This window comes from Astyanax mexicanus, chromosome 4 (genome assembly GCF_023375975.1).
Source record: "Astyanax mexicanus isolate ESR-SI-001 chromosome 4, AstMex3_surface, whole genome shotgun sequence".
Classification (NCBI taxonomy): domain Eukaryota; kingdom Metazoa; phylum Chordata; class Actinopteri; order Characiformes; family Acestrorhamphidae; genus Astyanax; species Astyanax mexicanus.
In genome coordinates, this window is record NC_064411.1 from 15,780,082 (window position 1) to 15,796,887 (window position 16,806).

A 16,806-nucleotide genomic window follows, 5' to 3' on the forward strand; every position below is an offset into this window, starting at 1 on the left:
CATCCAAGAGGTATATTTCCAATAAGTTGTGTGTAATGTGTGTAAAGAAAAGAACTGCCCTTGTTGATTTTTTTTGAAAGGTTTATTGAAGTTTATATGTACATTGTAATATGTTGTGTAGCATTAGAACCTGTGAAAAGAGAAAAAAAAGTTGTGTAAATACTGTTTAAACATATGCTAGAATACAAGAAAAAAAAAGTAAAATACTTACCTGTTACGTTCCTGTAAAATCTGTAAAGGGAAATGTTAATACTGTTAATAAGAGGTTTTATTTTATATTAAGGAAATTATTTGGGGTTATATGTTGAACTGAATGTGACTACAGAGTAATGGTCAGTGATATTTAGAAGTAATAGTTTCTGTACCTGCTTGCTTAAGCAGGTCAGGTTTTTTTTGAGGGCGCTGGAAACCTGGGAGAGAAGATTCCCTCAGCATGACTTCGGACCCTCTTCTGTGAAAGCGATGGCGAGCCACCCAAAGGAGAACTGAGCTAAAAGACTACTCTTGAGTCCATTTCAAATTACCTGGTCACGTGGTAGGACAAAGAAAAGTGATTGAGAGACTGAGCTTATTTTATTTTTATTTTATTTTATTTTATTTATTGTTTCAACACATTTGTATTTATTTATTGTGGGTTTACTGATTTACTGAAGTTGTTGGGTTATTGAAAAAAGTAGAACTAAAGGTGTATATTCTGAACTAAATTTTATTAGTGGATCTAAATAAACAAATTAACTAAACTAGCAACTAATAGTAAATTAAATAATATTGAACTCTGTCAGTGTAAAAGTTTAAAGTATAAATAGCTAAACTACCATTAACTACTCAACTTAAAAGATAAATAGTACATCCTAAAAGTAATAATACAGAAATAAAATCCAAATAAGCTTATATATTCCTAGTTTCCCTATTAATATTCTATTCCTAAACTAAAAAGTGCAAAGTAATAACAGATTTATTTTATAACGGCTAATAATAATAATAATAATAATAATATATATATATAAAATTGAACATTTATTGTTTTTGACATTGATTCAATGTACACCTAAAGCTTGTTTTGTTTGTTTTATTTTGTCTTCTAAGTAAAGTAAATCCCTTTACTTTAACACTGTTCTCTGTCTCGTTAATGCTGACACACACCCCCACCTCCTTTACGAACCTAGACATACTGGTCTTGAGTGGCAAATTCCTTTGTTACCTGTATTTACCCAGCTTCAGTGTTGCTGGATAGTAGTCAGTCATCAGCTAGCTGTTAGGAGTGCTACACTAAACTGTGCTTTGCCCACATATATCCTACACTGGCCCTTCAGGGTGTGAAATGGAGCAGGCTGAATGTGGGCTGACCCACAGTGGGCCTGCCTGGGATTGTGTGGGCGCATCAAAGTGTTGGCTGTCCAAATAATTCCCACACTGGGCCTACAGGGGCATTAATGCACTGGACCAGTTCAGGCTAGCCCACAGCGGCCTTTTATAGGATTTGAGTGGGCCAGCCAATGAACAGGCTGCCCACAGAAAACCCATGTTGGGCCTGTTTGGAATTTTAATGGGCTAGCCCCTGCCCACAGTGCCCGCACTTAGCCCACGAAGGGCCGATGTGTAGCTTTTTGCTGGGTAATAATGCACTCCATATATGCAGGATTAAAGTAAAATAAATTATACTGGACATAAACATATATAAAATGTCTCTAGAAGATATATAATAGGAAATGAAAACAGTGTGAATTTTTCTTTTGCTTAAAACAGCAAGAAAGTACTACCCTGAATGTGATAATTAGGGGTGGGTGATATGGCTCCATATTTCAGGGTAATATAGTTCATGATATTCAAAAATATTGGCAACATTATTTCTTACGATATTTCTGGCATACTGCCTTATTAAAACAGATTAATGTCATTTCTGGAGCTGTGATTGTATGCAGATAAATTATCCCATAAATGGTCCTACACCTGAATAAAAAAAGTAATATTATCTAATTTCTAGAACATAAAAACAGGAAGGGGTAGGTCGAGACTCTTCATCAAGCATATACATTTAATACAGGCTTTTTCTGCTTCCGGTCACTGAAATTATTGTATTGAAAAACTAAATATTTGATTATAAAAGGTGAGGGGTAGAGATATACTGCAAGTCAGAAAATTACAAAGATATTTATAAGATAAAATGAGATACACTTTGTTAGAGCAGTATGACATATTTACAGCTAGTGCTGGACGATATGGCCAAAATTTATATCACGATACATTCCTTAATTTCGGTCGATACAATATAATTTCGATATCGATATAAATATTTGGAAGGCCTCAGAAAAACTGTTAGGAATCCCTGCAATGGAAATCTGTACCTATTACTGTCTTTAAAGCCTCCTCTCATAAAAAACTGTATAATACTTTAGAAATTAAAAAATGGTCAGAATGAATTAATGCTCACCTTTATTTGCATGTAGCAATATAAAAACATGACATCTCTGTCAAACACAAACTAATAACCTATTTACATTTTACCAATATAAATAACTTTACATTACAACAGAGGCAGAGCTTCTTATCCTTTTGTAAACATATTTAACAGGTCAAAACAAAAGTGCCTCATCCAGGATAAAGAATGCAGAAAGCCTTCATTTATATAAAAGGAACACGATATCACCGTCAAATAAACAAACCTATATCAACTATAAATAACTTAGATACAACATAAACTACATAAGTGCTTCAGCCAGAATAAGGAAGATATTGTGTGTAGTGAAACTGCTTGAGGTGGTGGAACAGATTAGATGCATTACCGTTGCTAGTCAACTCCACTTTCCGGCACAATTGGGAGCAAGCTGAAGTTTATCAGACCTTTGAAAGCCGAACCACTGAATTAGACCTGCCTCCCTCAACTATCTCTCCTGTTTAATCACTTGTGGAAGCATCAGGGGTGCTAAAATCTAAAATTCTGCATCAGGGCCGAGCCTAATCGAGGAACTCGGTTCGGCCGCACTGCGCTCCGCTCGGCTTCATAGCGGGAGGTTCTAGGTGTGGACCGGAGCGCAGCCGAGCTTCAAGTTTTAGTAGTATGGATTATAGTGTAAAGTGTGATACTACTAAAGTAGTAGTATAACACTGTATTCAGTGCTCAGGACAGCAGCAGTGTTTCTGCTACATACATTTTGCAGCTGCAGCCTGCTGACAGTCAAGATACAACTACATATTAAAATGTCTGTGAATTTATAATGGGATAAAAGTACTGAAGCCTTTATTGTAGTATGTAGGTGTCCCAGTAGTTTTCTCCATATAGTGTAACTAATGTAGGTAATTCTTTTTGGTTAATTGACCTGCTTTTATTTTAATACACAATTTTTTTTCTTTGTTTTTCCAGAATAAACAACCAGGATATTTAATAAAGAGCAGTGTTAAACTGCTGAAAGAGGTGAAGCACAAGCCATCCAGAAGAATCTCCTGAAAACGCAGAAATTGTTTGCTACATTTCACAGACAGATGGAGCCAAGTCCCGACATGGAGAAACATCAGCACTCTGTCAAGAGTTTTACTAAACAGAGTGATCTCAAAAAACACCAGCGCATTCACACAGGAGAGAAACCACATCACTGCTCAGACTGTGGGAAGAGTTTTACTCAACAGAGTGATCTCAAAAAACACCAGCGCATTCACACAGGAGAGAAACCGTATCACTGCTCAGACTGTGGGAAGAGTTTTACTAAACAGAGTGATCTCAAAAAACACCAGCGCATTCACACAGGAGAGAAACCGTATCACTGCTCAGACTGTGGGAAGAGTTTTACTGAACAGAGTAGTCTCAAAATACACCAGCGCATTCACACAGGAGAGAAACCGTATCACTGCTCAGACTGTGGGAAGAGTTTTACTAAACAGAGTGATCTCAAAAAACACCAGCGCATTCACACAGGAGAGAAACCGTATTACTGTTTCGACTGTGGGAAGAGTTTTACTCAACAGAGTAGTCTCAAAATACACCAGCGCATTCACACAGGAGAGAAACCGTATTACTGTTTCGACTGTGGGAAGAGTTTTACTGAACAGAGTACTCTCAAAAAACACCAACGCATTCACACAGGAGAGAAACCATATTACTGCTCAGACTGTGATAAGTGTTTTACTACACAGAGTCATCTCAAACTGCACCAGCGCATTCACACAGGAGAGAAACCATATCACTGTTCAGACTGTGGGAAGAGTTTTACTGAACAGAGTAGTCTCAAACTGCACCAGCGCATTCACACAGGAGAGAAACCGTATTACTGTTTCGACTGTGGGAAGAGTTTTACTAGACAGAGTAATCTCAAACTGCATCAGCGCATTCACACAGGAGAGAAACCGTATTACTGTTTCGACTGTGGAAAGAGTTTTACTGAACAGAGAAGTCTCAAAAAACACCAGCGCATTCACACAGGAGAGAAACCGTATCACTGCTCAGACTGTGGGAAGAGTTTTAATCAACAGAGTACTCTCAAACTGCATCAGCGCATTCACACAGGAGAGAAACCGTATCACTGCTCAGACTGTGGGAAGAGTTTTACTAAACAGAGTAATCTCAAAAAACACCAGCGCATTCACACAGGAGAGAAACCGTATCACTGCTCAGACTGTGGGAAGAGTTTTACTCAACAGAGTCATCTCAAAAAACACCAGCGCATTCACACAGGAGAGAAACCGTATTACTGCTCAGACTGTGGGAAGAGTTTTACTGAACAGAGTGAACTTATATTACATCAGTGCATTCACAAAAGATAGAAAAGTATCCCAAATCTGTTCCTCTGCCATAAAAAATGCAAACCTTAAATCTTTCAGACAGCCAAAAACACCTCATCATGCACAAAATCTTCACTCTGTTACAAGAACTTCATTTAAAAATGGCTTTTTACAGGTTCAGAAAAATGAATCTTATCCAGAGATGATGTTTACTGAATTTCATGCTGTGTTTTTATGTATGTTTGTATACCTACATTAGTTAATGCCTGCAGAGCTCTTCAACACTTAGTGTTGTGTTTTAAGAAGTTTTTACACACAGAATCATAAATGGTACCACTAACAGCATAAACTAGGAACATACATTTTTACAATTTTTTCAGTGATATGCTGAATAAATAGTAAAGCGATGATGCTAGCTCAGAGTAAAATCGTATATTAAATCTCAGCATTAGCTTTAGAACTAATAATAAACAAAAGTGAGGATTTTATCATTCTGGGACATTTTTAGGTTTAAAAATTGAATATGCTTTGCCATAAGTAGGAAATGATCATTTGGTCAACTTATGTCATTTACAGCCTTAACACATTCTCAATTGTTTACATATAAAAACTTTCTTTATTTTTTCCTCCACTCCACGTTTGTAGTTGTAGTTGGAGCGAGGGCACTGCCAGTGTTTGCTCCAGATGTTAGATTAGCATTACTTAGTCTTTTAAAATGTAGATGTCATAGTTTAGTAGGAGTAGAGTATTCTTAGGAGTAGAGAATATTCTTAGCTTGCAACAAAAGGCCAACAAAATCCTTTTCAGAGTTAAAAAAAAAAAAAACGGTCTAGCTGTAGTTTCCATACTGAAAGCAACACTCAGCAGGCTATGCAGCAGTAAGACTGCAGGATCCTTGATTCCCTCTACTGCACATGTGTCAAACACAAGGCCCGCGGGCCAAATGTGGCCACATCCAAGCGAGAGCTTGTAAGATCTTAGTGTCTATAATAAATAGGTCAGAAGCGTTCTTTGACCAAAAACTACATTTCCCACAATGCTTGTCGATTGTATTACCCGCGAAGTTACGGCTTACTGCCACTACACGGCAGTGTAGTCATTGATGTGGAAACCCTGCCAGAGGGAAGGCGTAACTTCGCGGGTGGAATTGAGACATACAAACGTTTATCCCATAATGTCCAGAAAAAGAAAAGTTGCAGACGGACGGCTGTGCTTCAAGGCGAAAGTGTCTCTCTGACATATCCTCATGGATGAGGGAGCATCACCTTCAATTAAATCTCTCAAAGACTGAACTTCTGGTTATACCAGCAAAACCATCTTTTCAACACAACTTCTCTATAAGTATCGACTCTCTCTCTCTCTCACCGACAAAGGTTGCTAGGAACCTGGGTGTTATGGTTGATGACCAACTCTCCTTCACGCACCATGTGGCCTCAGTTGCTCGGTCCTGCCGCTTTGCGCTCTATAACATCCGAAAAATTAGACCGTTCCTGACGCAACAGGCCACCCAACTCCTGGTGCAAGCGGTCGTCATCTCACGCCTCGACTACTGCAATGCCCTACTAACTGACCTCCCGGCCTGTGTAGTAAAACCACTCCAGATGATCCAGAACACAGCAGCACGTCTGGTCTTCAACCAGCCAAAACGGGCACATGTCACCCCGCTGCTCATTGAGCTCCATTGGCTACCAGTTGATGCTCGCATCAAATTCAAAGCTCTTACAATCGCCTACAAGGTGATGACAGTACAGGCTCCTTCCTACCTGCACTCGCTCCTCAAGGCTTACGCTACCTCCCGGCCACTGCGCTCATCCAGTGAACGTCGCCTCGCTTTGCCAAACATGCACACAAAGCAATCCAGACTGTTCTCATACCCCAATGTTCCCCAATGGTGGAACAAACCTACCCTCCACTACCAGATCAGGAGAATCTCTCGCTATCTTTAAGAAACTCCTGAAGACAGAGCTCTTCAAAGAGCACTTACTCTCCTAACACCTCTAACACACTAACTACTTCTAACCTCATTTCCTTCTTCCTCTCCTTCACTCCTCTATCCTATTATTCCCCTTTGTCCTCCTTTTATCCCTATCCAAAGATGTTTTACCTTTAAACTTATTTTACATTGTACTTGACTATTGTAAGTCGCTTTGGACAAAAGCGTCTGCCAAATGTAATGTAATGTAATGTAATGTAATGAAAGACCGGTATGCCTTTTGTGTTACGAAGAGTGTTACTGACCAAAATAAACGCTTGTTAGGAGAGATATAAGTTCTGTGTAAATATTTATAAGACAATAGCTGACAAAATCTGTTTTAATGATGTTAATAAACATCACTGTGACAGCGCTAGTCACAGTTTCACCTCAGCAAAGGACGAGGACGTGAATCACTAATCTAACCAGCCTTTACTGATTTCTGCCCCCAATAACCCTTTCAATAACCTCCAATAGCCTTTAATAGTCTTCAGTAGCCTTCAACAGTCTAACCTTGCAGCCGTGGTGTGTCCACTAAACTCCGTAGTTATAAACATCCTGAGGTTAGCAGCGCGTTAACTGACCTGTTTATAATGTAATCCGAGCAGTGACTCCGTGACTCTGCTCTAAACTGCTGCTGTTAGCTGCTTGGGCTGAAAGATGAACTGTAGAGAGCTGTATTATTCGGTTAGTGGGGTTAAAATCTTTATTTCATACACGGAAGAACTTTAAAAATGCTCCAGACTGGCTCAGCTGAGCCCTGTAGCCCGTGGCTGGGCTGTAGCTCTGACTCAGTAAAGACTGCGGGCTTGTGCTGCTGCTGCTCCGACTAGTGGTTGTATGAGGAACTGCTAAATCTGAGGAAATGCTAAATCTATCACATGTTCTTAACAGCTCACAATTTTTAATTTTATATTTATTAAGCCTTATTTCAGTATCAAACGTTTTGATCAAAGTTAATGTATCTTGTATTTTATGTCATTTCTATTCACTTGAATAGTTTGGTTCTTGATTGATGGAGTTTTTGGATTTCATAACATGACAAATTAAAAGGATTTATGTTAATAGAGCAACAAGCAAACATTTTTCCCATGCAACTGTAATATTTGATTGAATAAATAGTATATTGAGAGTTATTTAACATTAAGGAGTAATTACATTCATTTTATATTACATTTGGTTACATTTTATTACATTTATAAGTTACATCTGGCCCTCAGTGGACAGCCAATATGCCAATGTGGCCCTCGGCCAAAATGAGTTTGACACCCCTGCTCTACTGGTTTTCTCATTGGTCTATGGTTCAGTCAGTCTGATTAAAAATCTGCAAGTTAATCTACAGGGATATTTGGTTGTGTTGTGTTGCTAAAGTTATATACTCTGTTATCTTTTCCTTATTTGGTATCGTTTTGCTAAAGGTTTTTTTTTTATATCTCTAAAGGTACTAAAAATATCTAATCCATTTACTTTATTGATTGTTTTATCCAGTACCAGCTATTATCGTTGTTTTACATCACCTTATGTATTTACTCATATTCATATCTATGTGATTCAATAAAAGGCTTTTATATTGCAAGATCTGCAATCTTATCTATTCTTTCAACTTAAGCATTTAGCCAAAAGCTTTTGTACACAGCCAAACATACATTCAAGCAACCACTATATACAGTGCCTTGCAAGTATTTGGCCCCCCCTTGAACTTTTCAAACTTTTGCCACATTTTGGGCTTCAAACATAAATATATGATTTTTTTGTTTGTTTTTTTGTGAAGAATTAACAAGTGTGTAAGAATACGGAGGAGTTTTGCCTTACTATGTTCATTGTTCATTGATTAAAGGGTTAATCTGTGTGTAACTAAATCAGCATTTCACTTAATCAGTATGTTATTCAAGCATTTAGCACGATTCATGATGATTCACATTGTGACTTAGAATGTATGTATATTGTGTCCTTGTGCTCAAAGCAAGGCTGTTTTTCTTGCAACTTAGCATGATTGATTTTTTCCAGCAGAACCATGAGTTTCTGTACATGTAATCTATAGTCTGATAAGGTTGGGGTGACCGAGTTCTCGGCTGACGTATAGGATGAATAACTGCTTATCAGTATCAGGATCCGGGGGGTGTGAGGAGCCTCCTCACACACTATTAGACTGAGGCCAGGCGAATGCCTGTATTTATTAGACTCTCTGTCTAGGAAGAAGAGTAGAGTTGGGCGGGAGAGCTTCTCCCGAGAGGGACTACAGAGCCACAGGTCCTGTTCACACAGCCGAGAACTCTGGAAACCCCAACTTTTCTCACCTTTGGGGTTTTCCTCTTATTTTCACCTTTTTATTTCAATTCAATTTTTCAATAATCTTTTTACTCAATTTTTGATGTATCCAAAAAAACTGTTTTGCTCAGAAGATTCTTTGAATAAAATCTGACGGAACTACAATTTTGGACTGGATCTCCTTTTCTTCTTTATGACGTATCATGCCAGATACATCATAATTCGAACAGTAGATCAATAATCTTTCAATCGTGAAGTGGAACGAAATTTATTGGATACACATTATGTTGAGATACTCAGTATTTTGAGAACATTGGTATTTAACTTGTGTGAAACTGACACCAATAAATCCTGCTATTTACTTACATAGAAGTGTTTTTTTTCTCAGTAGCTCAGTCGCTGTGAAGTGTGGAGGATAGTTTTGCAATATATTGATTATCGCTGAATCACAGTTTTGAGATATCACCGTTATCATTAATTTACCACTTTGCTCAAAGGTGCTGAAAAAAACTTGAAAATGGGCCTTGAAAGTGCTTGAAAAGTGCTTGAATTTTACCTTGTAAAAGGTGTTTGAACCCTGTGTTTAAAAACCCCAGCAGCACTGCTGCACCTGATCTACATGTACCAACACAACACACACAAACACGTCACCACATTAGTGTCAATGCAGTTTTAAGAAATATTTATCACGAAAATAAAGCTCTCTGGCGCTGGGAATTAAATATACAGGGTAAAATTTAGGCTAATCGGATATGCAGGTGAAAAAATAAACTGTGAAAAAATATGTGTGTGAATATGTGTATGTTTATACCTACAAATCTCAAATGTAAATTGACATAATATGGACCATTAAATGACGGTAACAACCTGACCGTTTGACACTTAGCTAATCTGCATACCAGTAGGAGAGAGCAGAGATAGACTGGCTGTGTATGAAACGGTAGGCAGCTACCACAATCCCTCATGCCTGAGCTGTTCATATGTTAACACCCACTAAATGATTAACCCTTTACAAGTATTAATATGAACTTTAGGAAAAAGAATATAAACAGAATTGCCCTTTTTTCTATTGTGAGTTAAATGAAGTCACTGCTGCCTATTCTAATAAGCTAACCGTATGACTAGCTTGACGAGCTCTGGGGACATTTTTACATGGGATGTGTCTGAAAGATCTGTGGACAAAAAGACATTGCTTAAAATAATAAAAAGTATTATTACAAATGTAACAAAATGACTTTCTGAGCTGAAAACAAAAAAAACAAACAAAAAGAAAATATGTTTTATAAAATTTATAGAGATATCATATATATCCTATACCCAGTTTATAGACACATTTGGGACATACCGGGGTTGGACAATGAAACTGAAACACCTGTCTACAGTCACTCAGTGTTGGATCTTAGTTTGCATAAAAATAAATATATGCCAGTTTTTACCCTGAGCTCTGGCTCGCTTCTTTTTTTTCCTCCTTTTTCCTCCCTGTATCACAAACTCTTCTAGTTCCTCCCTTTACCCAAGTTTGATTTTAGGAAGTCTTTTACGTACACTCTAAAAAGAAACGTGTCAAAAATGACTCAGACTGTGTCGAATTTTAACACATTGTGCGAGTGTGCTCAGAGACGACACATGTTGTGTTGATTCTGACACATCCAGTGTGTAATCCAATTTTACACACTAAATGTGTCAGGCTAATGAACTCACAAATGTGTCATTTTTTACACAACTTGTGTTGGATTATGCATAATCAAGATAATGTATCAAATATGTTAAAAAAAAAGCATGAAACGAATTAATTCAATTCCATTTTTATTATCATGCCTATATATGGTTCAATTTTCTTTTGGAATTAGCAATGAATTAACATTCACGTGTTTGATTTTGAACTGTAACAAACATGACTGTTTTTACATTTAAAATGTTACAGTTTCGTTTGGTATAAGTAATAAATTAACTCGATGTTTTTTAGATATTTTAAATGTAAAAACATGCATGCTTGTGACTAATTCATTGTCTTTTGTGATAATGAACACCTAAAAACAAAAGTCCAAACAGTAAAGGGGTGTATAAAACAGCTCATATAAAATTAGTCACAATTGTTCATTGTTCTCACGTATTTTTAGAAAACCTGATGAATTTAACATTGAACATCAGTACAAAAATAAAATTCCCTTTTTATAAAAACAGAACTACAAAACGTGAGGCTAAACAATTTGGATCTTGGATTCAAGTACAGCTTGTCTGTGTTGTAAATGGCTAGTACATCAAGAGGCCTAACATCTGAAGCATCATCTAAGCTGATCATTTCATAGTCATTGGTTCGCTTGACATATGCATAAAAATGCTCATCAAAGTACTCAATTGAAAGAATGCAGATAAACATCAAAAAGGACTCAGCATCAGCCCGTGGTATGATGTGAATTATCTCACCAAACAAACATTCTCCACAGTGTTTGGTTTTAAGTGGCAGCACACCACCTGTTCTATATGTTAGGCCAAGTACAGTATGTGAAGTAACAAATAGTGCACGGTGGTACATGTTAACTGGTGATCTCTGTAAAGATGCTTAGTAAATGATTTGATGTTGTGGTAAGTCCTTGGACAACCATCCTGGCTGCAAATGAGAATGAAGTTCAGTCCCTTTGACAATGCATGTATTTCACGAAGATGCCAAATTAGCTTCTTTACTTCTGTGAATTGTGACTGTCGACATTCTGGACAAATGTACATTATGCTGTGAATTGTGATGCTTTAAGCTTCGAAATGAGCTTCAGTACCTTAGCTTTCCGGCTAGTTGAGAGAGGCATGTCATAGATGTGTTCAAAGAAGCAGAACATGGAGCTTAGCTGACATGGATAGGCCAGGTTACACACCCAGTAGAGCTTAAATAGCTTGTCCACAGCAGATGTCAGTCCTTCTTCAAGGGGAACAGTGATTCGGTCACTCTTTCCAACGATGACATGTTGCTTTGCGGCAGCCCTCAGATTTCCAACACAGATTAGCTGGGGCTGGTGGGTCTGTGAAGGACAGACATCACAAAGAGAAGCAATGCTGCTTCCTATGGAGAGGAATTAGTGCCAAATTGAAAAGCAAACACTAGGGTGGAAAAATGTAAAAACAATCAACAAAATGCATTGCTTTTCCTCACTAATATGCAGAATAAGTGCCAAAATGAAATGCAAAACTACTTTTACATTACATTTCATTGCACTTGATCTCTTTATTGAAAAACAATACGCTCTTATTTGCATTTTCAAAACCAAACGCTGAATTAGTGCCAGAATTGAATGAAATACACCTTGAAATGTAATCAAGGCACAGCGGTATTACTTTTCACCATAAGGTACTTTAAACATTAACTCCTCCTTTAAATGTAATACTTACGAGATTGCTTTTAAACACTGATGTGATGAAAACATGCCACAATGAAAATCAATAGCTCCAGTGTGTGTGGATTTGTATTTAAAGAAAGAAACGCAGAATTAGTGTCACAAGCCACCTTAAAATGCAATCTAACGAACGGCATTGTATTCCACTGTGTGGCGCTGCGAATGTGCAAAAGCAAATCACAATGCATAGGATTGCATTCCGTCTAGGCAAGCGCTGTAATCGTGCCACATGTAAATTTAATAACTGTCCAATAGGAGTGCTCCCTCAAATTTGGGGCGGGGCCTGTTGGACTGGACAAATATAATCGATCACCGATTACTGAAGCGCTTCATTGCTTCTTGAAAAATCGGCGCTGTATGCGTATTTCAAGTGCCACACAGTGCCTCAAGAATCAGCAGGTCGTGTGTTTGCGTAGAGACCACAAGTGAGGGCAGGGCTGGATATCCAACTCCGCCTACTACCTACAGGCTTCCGCGAGAGGTTCCTGTAAACGGCTGCAGTTTTCTGCCATAAGGTTTTAATATTTGCTGTTTTTTCGCATCAAAATAGCTAGAGAAATGACAAAGAAAGCATGGGTGGCAGATTTGTTGCGAGAGGCTCTTAATGGCCTGGAAGAAGCCGAAGGCGCCTCATCTGTTGCCACCAGCAGCAACGAAGCTCCTTCGTTAGAAATGACAAATAAAAACTGACATTTACTATAGATGAATAAAATAAACACGTAAAAAAGGAAAAATTGATACATAAAACATAAGGAATTTTTATCTTATGAAGAAAAAAATAATTAGATCAATAAAATAATACAACTATTTAAAATGAATAAAAAATAATTTATATAAAATAAAAACAAACAAACAAAAAAAAAGAATGATATCAGTTTCAGTTTCAGTTTCAAATCAGTAAAACAGCTCACCAAAACCTCAACCTGTCCAAATATTGGACAATAATTGATTACCTTTACAGGCCCTCACTCATTTTCATTTATTTAACTAAACTGAGTTTTATATTCTTATATTATTATATTATTATATTCAGCCTCGCGCTGAATTCAGCTCCGCGCTGCCGGAGAGAGCGCCCGCGCGCGCGCCAGAGAGAGAGAGAGAGAGACAGAGAGAGCGCAGCGCAGCGCGGCGAATTTTGCTTACCCTAGACTATATATAGTATTAAAATTAAACCCCTTAAAATCAAGAGGGCTTCGCGACCCATCGTGGATCTTTGGCGACCCATAGGTTGGGAACCACTGGTCTAGAGTCTGTCTCTGTTTTTTCAAAGATGGAGACTATTGAAGCTATTCTGGTCAAAAACTAAAAGCGACGTCGCCGGTTTGGGAGCATTTCGGCTTCAAGCCCAATGAAAAAGGAGAGCCAGACAATTCTCGTTCAGATATGTACTTAAAATATTTACACAGATTCCCTTTATTTGTTAAAAATCTCGTTCAGATATGTACTTAAAATATTTACACAGATTCCCTTTATTTGTTAAAAATCTCGTTCAGATATGTACTCAAAATATTTAGGAGAAAGGTTGTGCGTTCTTATTGCATCTATTTTTACTGTGTTCTTGATAATAAACATGTATTTAACTAGTCTTAAAACTGTGTCATCTTTGCCGTTTAAAAACAATGATATACATCATTCCTTAACAATAAATACACTAAAGCAGTGGTTTTCAACCTGTGAGGTACCAGCAGAGGTACTGTAAGGGGGACATATCGCATCACACCGCATATCGCGGTGTTGAGCCACCATATAGAATCGCAGGGGAAATTCTTTCACCGCGACAGCCCTAGCTAGGGAGACAGATGTTGAAGTCAATCCATGTGAAAAGCAAACATCTAAATATGCATTTTTTTTTTTAAGGTGAGGTCGCCCGTGCATTTGCCCCCTATCAGTCAGGAACCAGAAAGAGACGTCTAGTCCTGCCAGCTGCTAACCCTAAGTGGAGAGTGCAGCTTCAGTCATTTACGCACAATTTCTTCTGTTTGAGAGGGAGGAAAGACTGCAGTGTCCCCTCAGCATTCGAAAAAGTAAATCTGTCCACTGCTGGTTTGGGGTTTAAGAAAATCCATTTCCCAGGTGAGGTTCTTTAATAGCATAGTGTGCATTTGTAAAACTGACCAGTTTTTGGAACATTTTGCCTGCTGCCTTCTGCAAAAGAGATCAAAAGTATACATAACCAATATTTATTTTATAGACCGGGCTTGTGATGCTCAAGAGTTCCAAAATCAGTTGACAACAAGCTTTCCAAAGCTTCAGGAAGGAGGGGGCTTTGAGCTGTTGCGAACTAGCGGAATGACACGGTCCAAAACGCTTGAGATAATTCCATGTCCAGAGAGTGGATACACACCCTTGTATCTCACCACAGAGGCAGGGGTTGGTTCTTCAATCCTTTATGTGAGACCACTTCAAGCCAATCTTAGCATGGAAAGAGTAAGTATATTTTATATGTTATCTACTAATATAGTGTTGAAAAAATATTTAATATGCTTCCCCTTTCAGAGTTTTTCTCAGAAAGTCTTATAACACCATAATTATGTATGTGTACATGAAGATACTAGTGCATCTGAAAAAATAGAATAGTGTTGTAAAATTCATTTTTGTGGAGAATTTAACTTTAAAATGCAAACTGTCATTCATTGGACATTCCTTCTTTTTGTTTTACAAAACCAAAATCTTTTTGTTTTGCAAATTCTTTTCAATCTATATTCAGTTGAATACTCTACAAAGACAAGATATTTAACGTTCAAATGAATAAACTTTATTGTTTTTATGTAAATAGTTCATCACTGCTTGTGTAGGTTGCCCAAATCCATCCTGTCCCTTTTTTCGTTCCTGTTAGTGCTTTCAGAGTGCAACATTTTTTGTGTTGTGTGTATAAAATATATTACAAAACATAAGTAAAAGTTGTTCTTTCCAATTAGATATCTACTCCTACATCGTCAGGTGGTCCAACCATACAGTGCCTGTACTGCAAGCAATTCATGAGACAGGCATCCATCCCTACACATGTTGATGTTTGTTCAAGATAAGTTATGGTTATTTGTCTGTAATGTCAGTTTTGCTATGTAGTAGGGCTGCACAATATTTAATTTAAGCATTGACATTGCGATGTGCGCATGTGCGATAGTCACATCGCGGACCCTGCGATGTCACGTGGCAATAAAAACAAACACGCCGTTGCAGTGTTTTGATTCTTAAGAAGTAGATACACAGCATTCTGAGTGAGCGCGAGAGGGAGGGGGAGCGGGCGTAAACACAAGAAAAAATAGAACAATGCGATGTAAAAAAAAAATCCAATATAGTGCAGCCCTATTATGTAGCTCATTCACATTAAATAATTAAGGCATGTCATTATGCATTGCATAATTTTTGGGAGTTTGCAATTAGCTCTCATGATAAATTGTACTTCTTGGTTTTTAGCATTGGGAATAGTGTGTAGAGTAATGTTTCAAGCCAAGAACATATCTTTTTAATTTTAATCTCTCTGACTTTAAAATTGCTAGACATAATTCAGACGGTAGGACAGGCAGGCATGGAAACAACAGACGAAGGGAGCATATAGAAGCTGAAAGGACTCAAGATGGTATTGGAAGGCACCAGGAAAGAGAGGGCAGACAACAGGAAAGAGAGGGCAGACAACAGGAAAGAGAGGGCAGACAACAGGAAAGAGAGGGCAGACAACAGGAAAGAGAAGACAGACAACAGGACAGTGAACATAGAGACTTGAGGCAGAGACAAAGTGGTAGTTGCACTAGTGAAGGTTTGTGATCTTGCATTGTGTCCATTTTCCTCTCATGTGGTATATGTAAAGCACAATGGCTTTATGTAAAGCATAATTTTTGTCACTTTTACAGAGTGGAAAACTGAGCCAGATATTACGAAAGCAGTTGACATTTACAGACATCAACTGTTGAAAGCTGCTGAGTCTGAGGAGGATCTGACAATCAAACTGAACATGGGACATAGTCCAGAGGACCGGGAGAGGGCTATTCTGCAGTTTTACAAAGCCCCCAACATAAACTGGGCCCGAAACCTTACTGTGGTTTTACAAGGTAGGTCACTGACCTTTTTGTTTTTATTGTTATTGAATAAATGACTTTTTTTTCTTTTCTTTTTTTTTTTTTAATATATAAATGTGTACTTATTTTGTTTTAGGTGATGCTGCATTGGGAGATGGCGTCAAAAGATTCTTTTTTTCACAAACAATATCAAAACTACAGTTTTGTTTTGAACTGAACATAGGTATGCTGTTTATAAAAACTATGATGGGTTAGTCTGGACTAGCTGACATTTTATATTATATAAACTGAAACCTTGTTAAATATTAGATAAATGTAGCATAAATTGCGCAATTTTTGTATTCTCACTTTTCACCAGCTATGTTTATTTACTTACATTTGTATGTTAATTGTTATGGAGGACCAAAACTGCCAAAATTAAAAATAAATAAATAAATAAAAAACGTAAGTA

General features: G+C 37.7%; 6 protein-coding genes across 7 annotated transcripts in view; 4 read left to right on the top strand and 2 right to left on the bottom strand.

The window, feature by feature from the left end:
- Positions 1-9,118, top strand: part of LOC125801208 (zinc finger protein 484-like) — a 207,810-nt gene extending 198,692 nt beyond the window's left edge. Inside the window, exon 2 of the mRNA XM_049477573.1 lies at positions 3,362-9,118. Coding sequence (XP_049333530.1) covers positions 3,481-4,755 — 1,275 coding nt within the window. The 5' untranslated portion in view covers positions 3,362-3,480 and the 3' untranslated portion in view covers positions 4,756-9,118. The remainder of the gene's footprint in view (positions 1-3,361) is intronic.
- The window catches only part of LOC125801241 (zinc finger protein 484-like), a 356,394-nt gene that overhangs the window by 257,733 nt on the left and 81,855 nt on the right, over positions 1-16,806 (bottom strand). The gene's annotated exons all lie outside the window — the stretch shown is intronic.
- Positions 1-16,806, top strand: part of LOC125801394 (zinc finger protein 585A-like) — a 196,469-nt gene that overhangs the window by 153,192 nt on the left and 26,471 nt on the right. The window lies entirely within an intron of this gene.
- The window catches only part of LOC125801308 (zinc finger protein 154-like), a 224,299-nt gene that overhangs the window by 94,339 nt on the left and 113,154 nt on the right, over positions 1-16,806 (top strand). The gene's annotated exons all lie outside the window — the stretch shown is intronic.
- Positions 1-16,806, bottom strand: part of LOC125801636 (zinc finger protein 658B-like) — a 116,303-nt gene that overhangs the window by 77,926 nt on the left and 21,571 nt on the right. The gene's annotated exons all lie outside the window — the stretch shown is intronic.
- The window catches only part of LOC125801338 (zinc finger protein 239-like), a 241,569-nt gene that overhangs the window by 9,219 nt on the left and 215,544 nt on the right, over positions 1-16,806 (top strand). The gene's annotated exons all lie outside the window — the stretch shown is intronic.